The sequence below is a fragment of the Anticarsia gemmatalis genome, chromosome 5, assembly GCF_050436995.1.
Source record: "Anticarsia gemmatalis isolate Benzon Research Colony breed Stoneville strain chromosome 5, ilAntGemm2 primary, whole genome shotgun sequence".
Classification (NCBI taxonomy): domain Eukaryota; kingdom Metazoa; phylum Arthropoda; class Insecta; order Lepidoptera; family Erebidae; genus Anticarsia; species Anticarsia gemmatalis.
Genome location: NC_134749.1, coordinates 11,618,670 through 11,635,271, shown reverse-complemented (window position 1 = coordinate 11,635,271; position 16,602 = coordinate 11,618,670). Strand labels below are relative to the sequence as shown.

At 33.3% G+C, this 16,602-nt stretch overlaps 1 protein-coding gene across 1 annotated transcript in view; it reads right to left on the bottom strand.

Moving 5' to 3' along the window:
* ko (Stork-head domain-containing protein knockout) overlaps positions 1–16,602 on the bottom strand; it is a 205,290-nt gene that overhangs the window by 24,532 nt on the left and 164,156 nt on the right. The window contains exons 5-6 of the mRNA XM_076114799.1: positions 5,909–6,069; positions 1,378–1,574 (exon numbers count right to left, since the gene is read on the bottom strand). Of these exons, the coding sequence (XP_075970914.1) occupies positions 1,378–1,574; positions 5,909–6,069 (358 nt within the window). The remainder of the gene's footprint in view (positions 1–1,377; positions 1,575–5,908; positions 6,070–16,602) is intronic.

Genomic DNA, 16,602 nt, shown 5'->3' with positions numbered 1-16,602 from the left:
GACTTGACTCAAATTATAGCTCTTAACGATAGCGAATGCATTTCAGTCACCTAATGCCACTATTCAGTCTATTTAAGCCACACTTAATGGCTTCAACCTTGCTTTGAAACTAGCCATAATAAACCTCTGTATAGAGGCTAAAGCCGAAAGCACAATCTAGACCCGCCCCTACCACTAACACTCGATTTACAAATAGATTTACTAATGTTCCTGAATCTTTCATACTTCTAATTCCATGTTCGAGTGCCTCAAAATTCAATCACGGTAATTAACTTTGGTTCGTTTCAAGATTAATGAATACGAATGCTGTAATTTTCAAGTGGGGTTCAATCCTTTAAATATAGGTCAACGTAACGGCTTTTTAATTGAACCTGCAATTGCGGGTCAAGCCATTGTGTGTACAAAGTACACGCTAAGATTACGATCTTGAAGGCTCACATGAACACTGGCAATATACTCAACATAAACTTGAATAACAATATACCTGCATAAATGATTTCGACAAATAGAATTTTCAATGGAAATAACCAAATTTGCATCGGACATTGAATTGTAACTGGGTGCTGCAATTGCGAATACTCGGAATATCGAAGGGAATGTAAAATCAACACGAAATTTCATAGTACCAGTCCGAGCAATGCAGTGTGGAATCAGGGCACTGCAGGCCTGCCCCACATTCCATTCTACTTTGTTTTTCAGCCTTCATTACGCGAATTTAGTCTTTAAACCCACACAAGGCCGCGGATTTGATAAAAATATTCTTTAAACTTAGGCGTCTTGTGGATTTGCCAAGGCTGTAACTTCTTGGAAACTTATTCATTTGACCTTACTAACCTATATGAGTTTATTGAACTAAGCACTGTAGAATATAAAGATTTCATGGAAATAAAATGTTATGTGTTGGAAGATTTTCTGGGAATAAACGTATTCAGTGGGTAGTTAATTAAAACGTTGGTCTGGCACAAATCCGTGCCATTTTATTTCGTAATAAATGTTGAAAACCAAGTGGTAAATGCACCCATGAATTACAATAAACTAGCATTACTAACGATGAATGGAGCGCTACGAATATTTCGTGGATATGCGTTATATTTATGAGACGTGGTCTATTTCTTTATTACCCTAGGAATATCAGTTGCATCATTTCACAAGTGTTTCATAGGAGGCAATTTATTATCTTTATATATTGGGAATACTTTTTGCTGTTTTGTCCTAACTACTTTTCGTTCATACTATCTATCACTACTATACCTACTCTACAGTGAATTAGACTGTGAAAGATTTTCCTGTAGACAGGCCGCATGCCTGACGTTACCCCTTACGCAAATTCTTCCTGTTCTTTGTTTCTTGTATAAACCTACATGATACAATACTCACCACCACATATAACATCAGCCAGGTTTGTCTGCACGCACTGATGCGTCACGGCGCCGTCCCTCAGGGTGGTGATCTCTCCGTACAGCTGGTGCAAGGCTTCCTGGTCCGACATGAGGATCGTACGGGGGGAAGGACATTCGTCTTCGATTCCGTTGGAGTGGTGACGTGATGATGAACGGGATCTCGACCGGCGGCGTCTGTGAAAAGAGGAAATATTAATTTGGAAGATATTTTAAAAATGATTAGATTTTGAAACTGTTATTAGTGCTTCTAAACAAAAAAATAAAGTCCATAAGTATTTGATTGCATATCTTTCCATCCTGAATTATGAAAATGTTGGTTCAGCGGTATATCCGGAAAATAACAATTATTTTTATTCCAAGTAAATCTTTGAATTGTCAAGTTTTCTTAATTTTAATGAATAATTTTAAAAAGTTTATTGGTATTGTATTACTATGTACTGAAACTGGCTGTATTAAAACAGTACAGCGTTTTACTCGACATGTTTTTATCTGTTTGTGGTGTATTTTTAGTGTCACAAATATCGTACAGTGACTAGCAAAAATTTTTTTTAATGATAGAACATTTTCTAGGACAGTTAGTATTTAAAATAGAGCCTTAACTCCAATGTAATGCAAGAGTTTAGTACAAAAACGGTTGTTGTCAGGTCGTAAGCTGTAAGTGTATGTAAATGACATTGCAATAGCATTACAGTTGACTACAAGTTGTCTCGGATCATTGTACATTCCTATGAGTGCATTCAAGAATGATATTATGCAGGAACGCGGATTTAGATGTATTCGAATTAATACAAATTTTATTAGAAATTACTGTTGCTCTAGGGAATGTTAACTGTACCTACCTATTTCTCGGTTTTGGAGTACTTTTAGCGGTAGTTTATCTATTCAATTTCGTTTTTTATATGAGTTTAAACGCTATTTAATAAATACCTGAGAAACCGGGGAATAAGATCTCTAAAATAGTTGTTGACTGCAATTAATAATGAGTTTTATTGTAGGTTATCTGTTCTATCTTTTTATCTTTAAAAATTTTGGTTTCCAAGTCTTATTTTTTTGTTAATTACTTCTCTCGCTCTACTAGTCTCGTCTCGTGAAGAATTTTACAAACATACAAACAGCGAAAACAAAGTACAATCAGACTCGATAAATATTTACAAATATTTGTTCAGTGTGGGAATCGAAGCCGCGACACCCGCACGCAGTGGTAGTTATGACAGTAACAAATGCAAATGTAAAGTGTTGCAATTTTAACGCAACTTAACGTTATATTAAAAGCTTTCGTAACTTTAAGAGTAGTAATATCCGCGCACATATTACAAATACCAAAGTCTGTATGTCTGATACGCTTTCAGGCCTAAACGGCTCAACCGATGAAATTTACCAAGGTAATAGTTGAAAAGCTGCAATCAAAGATGAGCTATTTGGTTTTTCCAAAATCAACCCCTAAAAGGCTGAAATAGGGGATGAAACTTTGCAAGCGAAGTAACGTCTGTCAGCTAGCCATATAAATATTATAAATGCGAAAGTTTGTGCGTTTGCATGTATGTATGTTTGTTACACTTTCACACAAAAACTGTTGATCGAATTTGATGAAGTTTCGTACACACTTTACCCTGGGAGGTTTCTTCACGCGAACAAAGACGTAAGCAATGACTATAATTATATTATAGATATTCGTACAGTTTCTTAGTTACAGATATCAAGGACTGGAATCTGAGCAAGGATCTGGTTTAGTTCGAGATAAAGTACAAGTTTGACCCCATTTTGATAGCAAGAACTAGTTGTAGTCGTTACAGTAGATTAGACTAGTTGTTTAGAATGTGGACACTACAATGTATGGGATCTTAGCAATGAGTTGAGACTGCTACATTGTAAGACTTTGTTTGACAAAGATTTATTACTAAAGTAGTTACGAAAGCAATATAAGTTTATTGAATAACTAACAACATCTTTACACTCGCATTCATCCCCATCACAGTAGCTCGAATCTCTACTACTATCGACTACCGACAACCGACCTGTCATCGAGAATTTTTTTATGAAAATCTGATCAGCGCCTCTGACGGGCGTCGTAGAAACTTTTTTGGCAGTACATTCTAAATGTCAAATGTCGATAGTTAGCCGGTTGTCGGTAGTCGATAGTGGTAGAGAATCAAGGTACAGGTCATTACAAGCTTTGAAAAATATAAAACTCCATGTTTGAATCTCAGTCTCTAGTCTCTGTGCAAAAGTTTGTCAATATCAACTTTATAATATGTCAAACTGTAAGACGAAACTATCAGCATACTTAATGGAATCTAGTTCAGACACAAAATAAACAAGAACCTAAAACATTTGACTCCGGAAAGTCTTTGAAACCTTTTACGATTCTTTAAACTCAAAAATCCTTTGCTACACAATGCTTTGTGATTAACATTATTGTTACTCAAACTTAATTGACAAGTTCTTGATTAACACCTCATGGTGTTTTTGTTTAATCACTTAATCCATTTGACAGCAAAGTATTTCGCAGTTACACCGCCACAGCAGTTGACGAAACACATCTAAAACAGTACTATCTTGAAAGCAACATTAACTAGCTTAGAATCAGTGGGCGTTTTTTTTAAATTAGCCTGTTTCTGTGTACCACTGCTGAGCAAAGGCCTTCTTCCCTTGGATTTTCAGACTACTCGGTCGTTTAATCAGTTATTTGGTTACCATAGTACAAGCTCTGCTTAGTTTGGAATCAAATTACCGTGTTTGAGTTGTCCAATGATATTTATTTATTTATACAGGAACGCGTCCAAGTTATCTCGTCATCTCCGTTTAGGTCTTCCCGATCGCCACCGACTATCCTGTGGCACTGATTTCGTAGCAATTTTAGCCGGCCCAGTGGGCGTTATTAAATAATAAAATATTAATCTAATATCCACTTCGGTGTTTTGCAATTTATGACCCAACTATTACATTTTTTGCACAACAAAAGATAACACAATCTAGTTTTGAGTGCCATTGAAACAGGTTTAGAATAAGATCTATTGAAGTCAAATATAAAAGATAAGCTAAATGCTATTTTATGTCAGAAACATTAATCACATTTGTGAAATAAGCTTACGTAGGTACAGATAATATATTAAATGAATTACGGACCAATGAGCTATAATAAAGGCATTAGACTTTGCAATAAAGTAGTAATCAAGGTTATATTCAGAAAAAAACTAATTATTAGTTCTTCCCAGCCTTGCTTCTATTGTAAATTCACATACTGCAGGTAAAACATGATTCGAAACGATAATAAGCAATCACCTTCATGATATAATAACATATCGACCTCAAACATTATGAAACGACACCTACGTCACACGTCATGTCAAGCGAATGGAAGAATTATTGCTTTTTGCGGCAATGGAAGGACACGTAAGTAATGATGTCAGGTCAAGTGTGCATGCAAAATACACCTACGGTTTAAAAATACAAGATACTAATCAATGTATTGTAGCCTACGCGATACAATCGTTAAAATTAACCAGTGACCACAGTAAATCTCCCACGTGACAATAAATTTTGTACACAGTGCAACTTATAATTAAACTAGGTTTAAGTGTATTTTATAGTATGTATACGGTAAAGAAACACGGTGACGAAACGTTTTATGATCATCATAAACAGAAGAAGCATGCCCAATGGATTCGAGCCAAACATTTACCGCTTGTTTGAGAACAATAACATCAAAATACGATCAAGTATTACGATATCCACGGATCTATGCATATCAGATTAGTCACAAGTACTCAGCTCCTAAATCGACCTGACTTTACATTTCAAATGCGTGTGGTGTCAAGTTTACGTCCAAAATAGGTGTTGTGAACGCAGAACGCGTTCAATTTTGTACAACATGGACGCTTGGGATCGCCGACAACATACTAAAATGGTGGTATGACTCATGTTTTTGAGATTTAATAAATATTGAGCGCATGTAGTGCTCTGTTTTGGGCTTAGGTTACGACTTGTTGAATGCTATCTTTGTTTTTCGACGTCAACGGGTTATTTGCATTCATCGCGGCTTAACCGGCTGAATCAAATTAACTGATATTGTTATTTGCAAACTGCTCTGTAGATTTATTTGATTAAGCTCTGTATAAACAGTTATCGGGCATCAAAACTCATCAGCTATTTTTGTTGCAACAACATTTTCGAAGAATTTCATATTTTCATTATATAAAGCTACGAGTACTTTTTTGTATAATTGGTAAATAGCACGATTCTTTTATTCATTGCCGATCGAATAATTGAATTTGTCCTAATTTTTTCGACAATTTCTTGCTCAATAATTTGAATTATAATAACTATTCTTTAGGTTATACATTCTTTGGAAGTAAATGAAAAGAGTTACTTTATAATTCAGTCTAGCTGTTCGAATAACAAAAGTTTAAAGGCATTGGAAGTCAAAGCAATTTATAGTTCAAACTTTTGCAGTAAATCGTAACTGTCATCTTTGTAAAGAAACGAATAACAGAATGTTGTTTACTTACTCAGGCGTGACTATGAAGAAACCCCTGGATGTTTGGTAGATTTTTCTTTCTTGCATGAGTTGGGCTAGCGTGTCGTATACCACCTCTTGCGAGGGTGTCTGCATCGATGGGAACTTCGCTGATAGTGATGTCCTTATGCTTTCCAGCGTTGCTGATTGCCCCTGTAAAAAAAGAGCAGTTAGAATTACATACATACATGAAATCACGGCTACTACACCCGAAAGTGTGGACACATCCGTACTATTATTATAAATGCGAAAGTAACTCTGTCTGTCTGTTTGTCTGTTACCCAATCACGCCTAAACTACTGAATACTTAATAACACGTTTTTTATACCAGAAAATGTAGGCTGAGTGAATAAAATGCACTCATGTCTCGTCATTAACAATGTAAGTTCTATATACCGGGCACGTTACCAAACTCTGGACAACTATTGAAAATATTATAATACGAATTAGAAAAGTCTAATCGCGCTTTGCCCCACTCGGGAATCATAAAACCTCGTAGCTAGCAGTCGTGGATACCTTAGAGGCAAACAAGACAGTCCTAAGAATTACAGTTCAGTTCTATTCTAGAATGTTCTAATCTCCCTTGAATGTGCTAATGTGAGTTAGAGAACTGCATAAGGAAGTCTGTATAGTTCACAAAGTCTCATTAGGTTGTTGTTTATGATTATTGTATGTTGCGTCTGTTTTTGTATAGCTTGTATTATTTTCTTGCGAATTAGATTGGAATTTTGTAGTTTTTATTTGTTGCTCGATGATTGTTATTATGTTTCTCATCAATGCCTAATGATTTATTAGCAATTATGTCATTCAATTCCTCCGGTAATTTACTTTAATAACACAAACTGAGGGTACGTAAAATCCCCAACCCGCTATTGACTAGTGTGGTGGACTCAAGTCCTAACCCCTCTCTTATTTCGGGAGTAGATCCTTGGCCAGCAGTGAGACATTAATGCGTTCTATTTATTTGTACAATTAAACTTTGTATACAACACAATATAACCTAATAATATTACGATGTTAGAAACGATACAGCCACGTTTTCAATCCATCATCTTGCCTTCATCTAAATGTATGTCTTGCCTTCTTTTACTTTTGGCTTATTGCTATTTGAAATATTCAAGATAACAAATTATATTTTGTTGCATATTCAAAATGGTTTATTAGTATTCAGACACAATTACACACAATTAAATTCTAAACCTTTCTTACTACTTGTGTAGTAAACACGATTTGATTGATTGGTCAAAACTCATCATGGTTACTCAACCGTAACTCAACTTTGGCCATCAATCAATTACAATCTAGATCTGCTTGAACAAACACGATGTCATCATCCAAACCTTCAGTGCGTTTGGACATTTGACATTGAATCTCATATTTGGTCAAGATAAGAACGTTACTCAACGCACAGCTAGAGAAATACAGGCGTAAGTGGAATAAACATCCTTTACAAGACAGTCAAGAAACTGTTTAAAACTTTTAAAACTTATATTACTTTTTAAGATTTTGATTTCCCAATCGTATGTTATCAAATACAAAAAAGAAATAAAACAAAAGAGTAGGTAAGTACCTGTATTTGTATACTATTTTACGTGTATAACGTATGTATTCTTTTCCACTACTTATATTCAGAAAATATTAGACTTATTATAAGACAATCGATATTTTTTTTGTTGTAAAACCTTTATTCATTAGAATTTAACAAAAAAAATACCGTATACATATCAATTTGTTATCTACGTATATAAGGAGACTCATATTTTTTTGGTGAAAAACTATCATTTTATAGTAAAAAAAAATACTGTAAACGTATCAATTTGTTATCTAATAAACAAAAAATACGTATTCGCACTTACGTCTTTTCAACCTGTGTGTATGACAATAGCAGTTCATACAAACATACTATGTAATGTCATTGCTCTTACAAAGATTTACTTTCAATGATGGACTTGACCTAGTTCGTTGAAAAGATTCTCCTTTATTGTACACTTGTACAGACGTAACAAATTACATCCTTTTGATAAACGCCCTTATCTGCTGATGAATGTTTTGAATCAAAAATATGGTCTTGGTTATATTTATTTATATTTAACTAGCTAACTCCGCCTGCTTCGATACAATAGAAACATAAATAATGTTAGAAGCTAGGAGGTCGATTTTTGGAAACTATGTACCTAATTATTTCTCTGGTTATTTAACTATTTCTGGGCTAAATTTTATACAAATCGGTTGGGTGATTTGTGATTTTGTAACTAGAGCAAAACAGACGGATAGAATTTCGTATCGATACCTACTAATATCATAAACGTACAAGTTTATCTTATACACTCTCACGGCTAACCGGTTGAACCAATTTTCATTAAATTTAGTTTTCAGATAATTAAAGACTCATTACAGGATTAAACAGCGGCTACTATTTCAGTAAAAAAAAATACAGTGCGGGTGGAGCCATTAATAAAAACTAGTTTGTATATAAACATAGATAAAGTTTAAAACAAAAATAAAGGTGGTACTACCAAGACTTGACTAAAATTTCAAAGTAAACAGAACTGGTAATGTGCACGCAAACGATAAGCCACTTGTCACTGCCACTGCATTATGGAGGTCTTTGAACCCAATAATTTATTACTCTAGCCCTGTCTGAGGCAACTACGACATATTAGAGGCAGTCACGCTTAATTAGTATTTGTGCTACTATATTACTAATTACAGGCTCATTAAGATGTGTCTTCGTGTAAGTATTCCATTCATTTCACTTAGGAACTGCAATTTATAACCTGTAACCTCTATGTAGTATATTAGGTAATAATATGTATTTAATGTTTTATGTCTAACGAATGCATGCAGAATATTTTTTTTTTTTACATTATAATTATTTTCCCCCTTCTGTAAAAATAGATTGTCGGGAGTTTGACACTTAAAATTAACTTCAAAATTAGTTTCTACGGCACCCGCTAGGAGCGCTGATCAAATATAGATACAAATATTTCGATTGCTAGCCGGTTGTTGGTAGTCGATAGCTATACTAAATCGCCACGATCAGCCACTTGTAGCTATATTCAGACCTCAAAAGACGCATACTATAATTAAGCAATTATTTGATCATCTTCATTGATACGATCTACAAGACTGCAATTTTGCATTTTTGTACTACCAATAAATCAAATACAATCAAGGCCAATTTTATCTAGCTGATTATCGTACAATCTCAATGTAACCTAGCCTTCTGAACGCAGAATGGCAGATATTAATGACAAATCTGTTGTGAAATGCGAATAAATTTATGAGCAAAATATTGTTCTCCGTTTAGAAGGCGATAAAGTTATGGCAATTCGAACAATCGTTTAATGGAAGCAGTTATTTAGATAAACGATATTGTTTATGTGGAAGGTGTAATTGATATTGTTTAATTTAAGAGGTTGAGTTAATGGATGTTGCTATTTGCCAGTGTTGGGCAAAATTTAGTTTGATTGATGATTGATGATTAAGATTAAATTATTTAGTCATGACTAATGAATAATGACTAAAAAAATTCAATCATGAGTCGTGATTGATGATTAATTAGTGTTAGTGTTAGTTATTCAATCATGACTAAAATTTTAATGACTAAAAATAATAGTTAAATAAAACTAAGCTTTTCAAGTCTACGTTCCATGACTGTTGATTTGTTAATCACAGGTTTTTAATTAAAGCTAGTTTTACAACAGAATCAGTATTTTTTTTTTTTAATTTACACAGGTACACATTTGCAAAAATAAGTTCGGGCTAATTTAGTTTAAAATAATTTAAATTGCTTTTTAAAACTACGCGTTTTGAAAATCAAATTTTATAAATAATGGAATTATCTTCTTTCAGTCCACTTAATGTGGTGATCAGTTATAGTTTTATAGATGTGTTCAATTAAACTAAAATTATGTCACCTGAATTATTTTTTTTAGTTTAATCATCATACAAAAATACAATAAATTAGTCATCAGTCATTTAATCATTAAATGATTGATGACTAATTTATTTAATCATGATTATGATTATTATTTTTACTCATGATTAATTCAATCATGACTAAATAATTCATGACTAAATTAGTCATGACTAATCAATTGATTGAAAAAATTAGTTGATTGACCCAACACTGCTATTTGCGTACCATATGAAACTAATGGAATTATCGCGGCATATTTTGTGGTTCTGATTTCATGTAAGTGTAGTGTTTATTATGTGACTATGTTACTATAGATTCAAGCTCTAGGCTCTATTAGGGTCCGAATTCCTAAGTATCCGCATCTAATTAGTACAAAACCAGACTGGACCAACCAGAATTTTCGCAAATAAAAATTTAAACGCCTTTTCTATTTGGGGACTGCTTTATGCATACACCTATACCCAGGGTGGAGTTTAGATTAATGTGGGACGCTCTATAAAATTTCTTGAAGTCTAGGTAAAGAAAAAAAGCTTTAGGCCGAAAAACAAACGATTAAAAAGATCTGACACTCCAGAAAAGCATTTTAATGTAGCCATTTTAATTCTCCAACGTGATTCTTCTGTACAATTAAAGCAATTGACACATAACTGCAATGAGTTCATAATTGGGACATACGACCAGTCGTGATGTATGAGAACTTGTTTCAAACACTTTCGCGTTGCAATATAACCTTTATATTAAACGAATAGCGATTTGGCACGGGCGTGGCTATGCTCTCAATGAAGATTGCTTATTCTATGTTGAAACTTATTATACATTCAATGAGATTTTTGTACTCATAGACTGGATCTATGGTCTGGACGGTACCTAGCGTAAGACTGCTGTAACGCGATTCTCTACCACTATCGACTACCGACAGCCATCAAGTCATCAAGATTTTCTGTACAAAAATCTGATCAGCGCCTCTAGTGGGAGTCGCAGGAACTATTTTTGCAGTACAGTTTAAATGTCAAACTCTCGATACTCGATAGTAACGACTGTAGAGAATTGCGCTACTGATCAACGAGGTCTCGGGTTCGATATCCAAATCAGGCAAAGTGACAGCCATTAGAGCTTTTTTTTAATTAGAATATTTCTCCATAGTAGCCAGTAATATAGTAGTAATGTGCCCGGTACATGGCGATAGGCTCACCCCAATGTGGCATGGGAATAACATTGTAAATGGCGAAATGCCGTGTATTGCATACACCTCAGCTCTGTCTGCACCTACAGGTTTTACAGGCGTGTTGATATGTATGTAACAAATTAAATGAATAACTATTTAGCACGGGCGTGGCTACGTATTCATAAGGATTGCAGTATTAATGACGAAACTTAATACATTCAATGAGATTATTGTTTGATCTGATTTTTATTAGGTTACAGTCAATGGAGTGTTGCAATGTTAAGTTTTATAAAGAATTGATTGAGAACTATTAACTAATATTGTGTAGGTGTTGTAAGTTAATAAATTAGGTATTAGATAGACTTAATTGACTAATATTTGTATTATCTTTTAAGAGCAGGTTGAAAGAATAAGTTCTTGTGTGTGGGTGTATGGTGTAATAATAAGGTTGTAGCTAACTACTTTTACTAAATATGTATTTGTGTGATTCATGTATTGTTGGTGATATGTGGTTTTAATGCTATTTAATTAAGTTTGGGTTTAGTCTAAGCTTACGATTTATGTATGTTGCATAATAAATATTATATCTATTTATTGTAGAGGCACATAGACAATAAGGGATGATGAAGAGCCTCATAGTGAAATTCAGGGGAAATATATACTGAAAAAAAAAAACAAATTCTGAAATGAATCCGATCAAAATTAAAACTGTTACGTTTTTGGTGGCCCGTAACATAAGTTTTTTATAGTCGTTTTAATAATTTCTTATCGTTTTGGCGAAAATTATGTTGACCTTTCAACTAACAAACAAACAATGGAAAGTTAATTAGAAACACGTTTGTGTGCTAGAAAATAAAACAATCTAGCAATTAAGAACAGGATTCCAATGATATTGTAAAAAAATATAAATATACCAAAACATCTTTGATGTGCCGATTTCTATAAAATAAAAACCACTAGACAATATAGAAAAAAACACAAATAAAATAGTTATTAAATACATTTCATAATGTACATATTTACTAAATATATTATTGCTAGTAATAAGATAAATGGCCTGATCGTGAAGTTGTATTTTACGTGTAATTAAATTCTCATTAGTAGCTTTAACTACCCACTATAGACACAAAGAAAAGTCTTCCCGTAGGACCTAAAGCAGACTGCCAAAAGGGTTGTTAACATCCATTTATCTTTCTTTCTTTAAGATTCTACTGTTATTTGTAGTTTAAGTAGCTTTGCCTCTCAGCTAAAAAACTATACAAAAGAAAGAATACCACAGTATTGGAACAGTCAACCTGGATAACTTTGAATCATTTGGTTTGTTTTAATTTTGCAAACTTTTATCAATTGTGTTGGTTTCAAATGAAAAAATAATCTTAACTAGTTCATATTCCCACTGCCAATGTTACCCAAATGATTCAAAGTTACCCAAATTGACCATAGTTAAACTGCTTATATTTTTAAATATTTAGATAGAAATTTCTGCATCTTTTGTATAGTTGGCTAAGTTATATATAGTTCTCCTCTCGAAAAGAGGGATATTTTCGAGAGGAGAACATGTAAAGGAAGTATGTACGTGTAAATTAAACAATTCTAATGCTATCTTAATACTAACCCTAATTCATAACAAGACCAGCAATGTTAATGCGTTTCTGATTGAAATTCCAAGTGGCATTGTCTCAACCAGACAGCCGGTGCGACATTCTTGTACAACTTGCAGAATTGGGCCATGTCGTTGTGTAACCTGACAAATTAATTGAGCATTGATACCGGTACTGTACGATCAACTTACTTATATTTAATCTAAATTACATAAATTTGCGCTTGATAACATCTCGATTGGGGTTATTTTTGTGCAGATTTATGATCCTGTTAGACCTTTATTTATTCGTATCAATGAACCGATATAGCTCTTTAACAAGACCTTATTTCATAGAATCATTTCTATAGTAAGCTCTTCCCGAGACTTTTACACTATGTAAGGTAAATAAGGTTGTAGTGTTTTGGAAAAATACCTAAGTGGCCATTATTGGATCCCTGAATCTTTAACTATCTACATGTTACGTCAAAATTAGTGCAGTTTTTCACACATTTTTGCATTTATTATAATATTTATTACAAGCTGTTTATTTTTGAAGAACTAGTAAATAAAAATGGGAGTATTTTTAACTTGACAACCTTTTCAATGCCGGTAAGGTAAATAAATAGTAAAAACCTGATATAAAACCGAAGCCGCTTCGAAAGAAGAAACAGCTTTAATTCCTCATTAATTTAATTTATCAATAAATTGGATAATTACTTTGAAAAATTCAAATTGCCGGTGATTCAACACATCGATTGCGATGAAATGGGCTCATGGTGTTGCTATTTTTAGTAATGTATGTACAAAAAGACCATGATGGTAAAATTCCTGAGCCTCTCATGACCGGACTGGTTTCAAGTTTGAAGTGCAAGCAAGTTTTAATTGTTGATTTCGATCAATTTAAAGCCGGCTTTTGCGAACGCCGACTTTTTAAATTAAATTCTCTGTTTGCGGGTTTCAAAAGGAATGTTACTACGTTTATTATAGAAGTTTTAAGTTTTGCATTTTGAAAGTATGCACTTTCGATTTTATGTACAAGTATTTATAAAAATAATTTGCATTTATAAGTAGTTGATAATCTAAAAAAACGTTTTAATATTTAAAACTGAATTTTTAAAAGTACTTTAATACTAATTACAGCTTTCGGAATTAGCTAGATTAAATATACGAGAATTTGTACGATGATTTCAATTTCTATCGCAATCTGTAATACTTTTTCAAGGTTAACATTCGCCATCAGCAAATTAGAAATTCATTACCAATCTAAAAAACTTGAACCACACATAAGAGAAACAAACAGAAAACTGGTTTTATTTCTAAGTCAACCTCATACAGTGTATATAAGGTGACCATGCGCCCCGTTTTTGGGGAGATTGTCCTGTTTTTAGGCTATTTATTCCAATATTCGTTGCGAAAAAGAAGTCTCTTTTCTTCAGTGATGAATTAAAAATGCGTTCTTATATTTTTTTATACTGTTATTTGTATTACTCAACTGCGTAATCCAAAGAAGCGTTATGTATTTTAGTCACTAATGTTTGAGGTTTGTTTATTAGATAAACCCTTCAACTTCAACCCTTCGTTAAGCAAGTGGTAATGATCAACTTTGTTTTTAAGCTTGTTAGTTATCAAGATTGTCTGGACTATTTCAATCAAAATGCTCAAAATATCCCACACCGTCTCCTATAATATATGGTCACATTAAGTTGAACACTTCACGGTCATAAGTTGAGGCTTCGGCGGATATTGACCATTTCGCATGCAAATAACTTGACGAGATAAATATTAGAATGTTTACACGTGTTTGTAACTGTATAAGTTATTGAGTTAGGTGTTTGGGTGATTTAAGGACTACGAAAATAGCTTTATAATTTACAATATTTATTCTAAACTGTAAAATAAGATTTTTTAAACTGATACAAGTTCTATTTGTACGAAATTTTAAATATTTATAGTAATATGCTTAAGACAAGATACTATAATTATGTAGTTTAGGATAGTAGTCAATAGTTTTGAGGTTTTAACCTCCAAATAACGAATCTTAACTATTGTAATCTGTTTTAAAACAAATCAGAAATCAATGAATAAGAGATGACTAATCCCTGATTTATAAATGTTCGATTATAATATTTATTTAATTAATTTAGAACGCGATTCATGAATACTTATATCAAATGCTAAACATTAATTTACTAGGTAGTCTTCAAAACACTTTCAAATTTCAAAATCAATTACATTTCGTAATTGGACGATCTGGTTCGATCGTGACTCTTGACTTAAAGTGCCGTCTACAAACTACGCTATTTCTTACTTATACTACCATTACTTATGATGAATGACTAACTGAAGTCAAAAGGTTCACTTTATAAATATAGCCCAACAACTTAGTAGAGAGCCTTGTAGGTAAGGTTCACGGCTATGCAACATCTAGAATTTAGAACATTAGTGACCCGCAGACTTATGCAGCTGACGGTGGCGTGTTTGTTACAACAATTTTATTTCAGAAATACCTAGAATTCAACAATGTTGGAGTCGGCTTCCAGCCCCAAACGATGCAGCTGAATATAAAGTATTTTACATGAAACGACTACCTATCGGACCTCATCAACCCGGGTTATAAAACGATACCATTTGGTAAAACTGGTTGTCAGGCTTTCAAGCTTCTGACTACTGGTAACGGCTGTCGAAAGATCTTTCAAAATACCGATAGAACAGAAATACCCAGAATTATAATTAATAATACCCAGAACTATTCATTTGAATCTGATAAATTGTGCAAGTCAATGTTCTCTTCTAAGTTGTCGGACTATAGCTTCTGAACCCTAGGTTCAAAGTCGTGGTACACATGTGTCGCTTTACTCATAGATTTGATGTTATCTCATCCGTATCGGGAAGTCAATTTCTGTTCAGGAAATTCAGTTTCTAGTAAACAGCCTTGTGTGTGGGTTTGGGTGTACATACATATTATGTCGATTTCGTCACTATGATCTTCTCGAATAAAGATGCAATTTAGGACGAAAGAAAATAAATGCACTGAGTAGCTTCAATCCACATAGTGTAAACTTTTGACCTAACAAAAGCTTGCTGTATGAGTAAAGAACTCAAAATATCACAACTTGCTGGAGTTTGGTAAGCTTTTGCTTGAAGTTTGTGACCACCTCTTGCTCACCTAGCCAAAACATCAAGGAACCCGATCTAAATAATGTACATAAAATCGTGTTATTTAAGGTATTATTATGTAAACTTATACTATAAAGGTATAATACTTGCATCTTTATCAAAATTATTATTAATAATCACGCAACTGTTAGGAAAGTAGTCGTTCAATGTTATCAATGTTGTACAGCACAAGGCATTCTGTAGCTACATATATAATTAACCTACAAATCTTAAACAATCGAACAATAAAACCATACTGCTCCAATCTAAAGCGGAACATCTATATTAAAACAGTAACTTTTGCTCGAAAAAGCAAGACTTTGGTGAAAGTAGTTTGAGAAGAAACCCGTCATCAAACGTAGACGAAATCAATTGTACTCGCGACACTGTTCGCACGGGGCTTTGTTTCAAATTCATGCTCATTTAATTCTAAACAAATATTTTGTTGCTAATTACTTTTGAGATTCTCATCAGATTACTTCCTGAGGATGGTAAGATTATAAACCAGTGCTTGGAATTTAGATCTTTAACAACGTGAACAACCGTCTAGTTTTGTCGTGCTTTAAAATTTGTAGACGAAAATAATCTTCTAACTTGAAATCAGAGCCAACAAAAATAAAGTATAAGTGCATTGTCACATTAACACAAACCTTTTAGAAATTACTACTGTACACTTCATAGTAATTATACATTCAATGTATATGGTTCGTTGATCAGTAGAAAAATACTTCGTATTATTTTTTTTGTATCGCAATTTTGAAGTTACTAGTCTCCAAACATGCAAGTTCAAAGTTCGTTATAGTCAAAAGCTTTGTCTACATTAAATAAAGAAACACATAATACTTTCTACAAACTGTATCA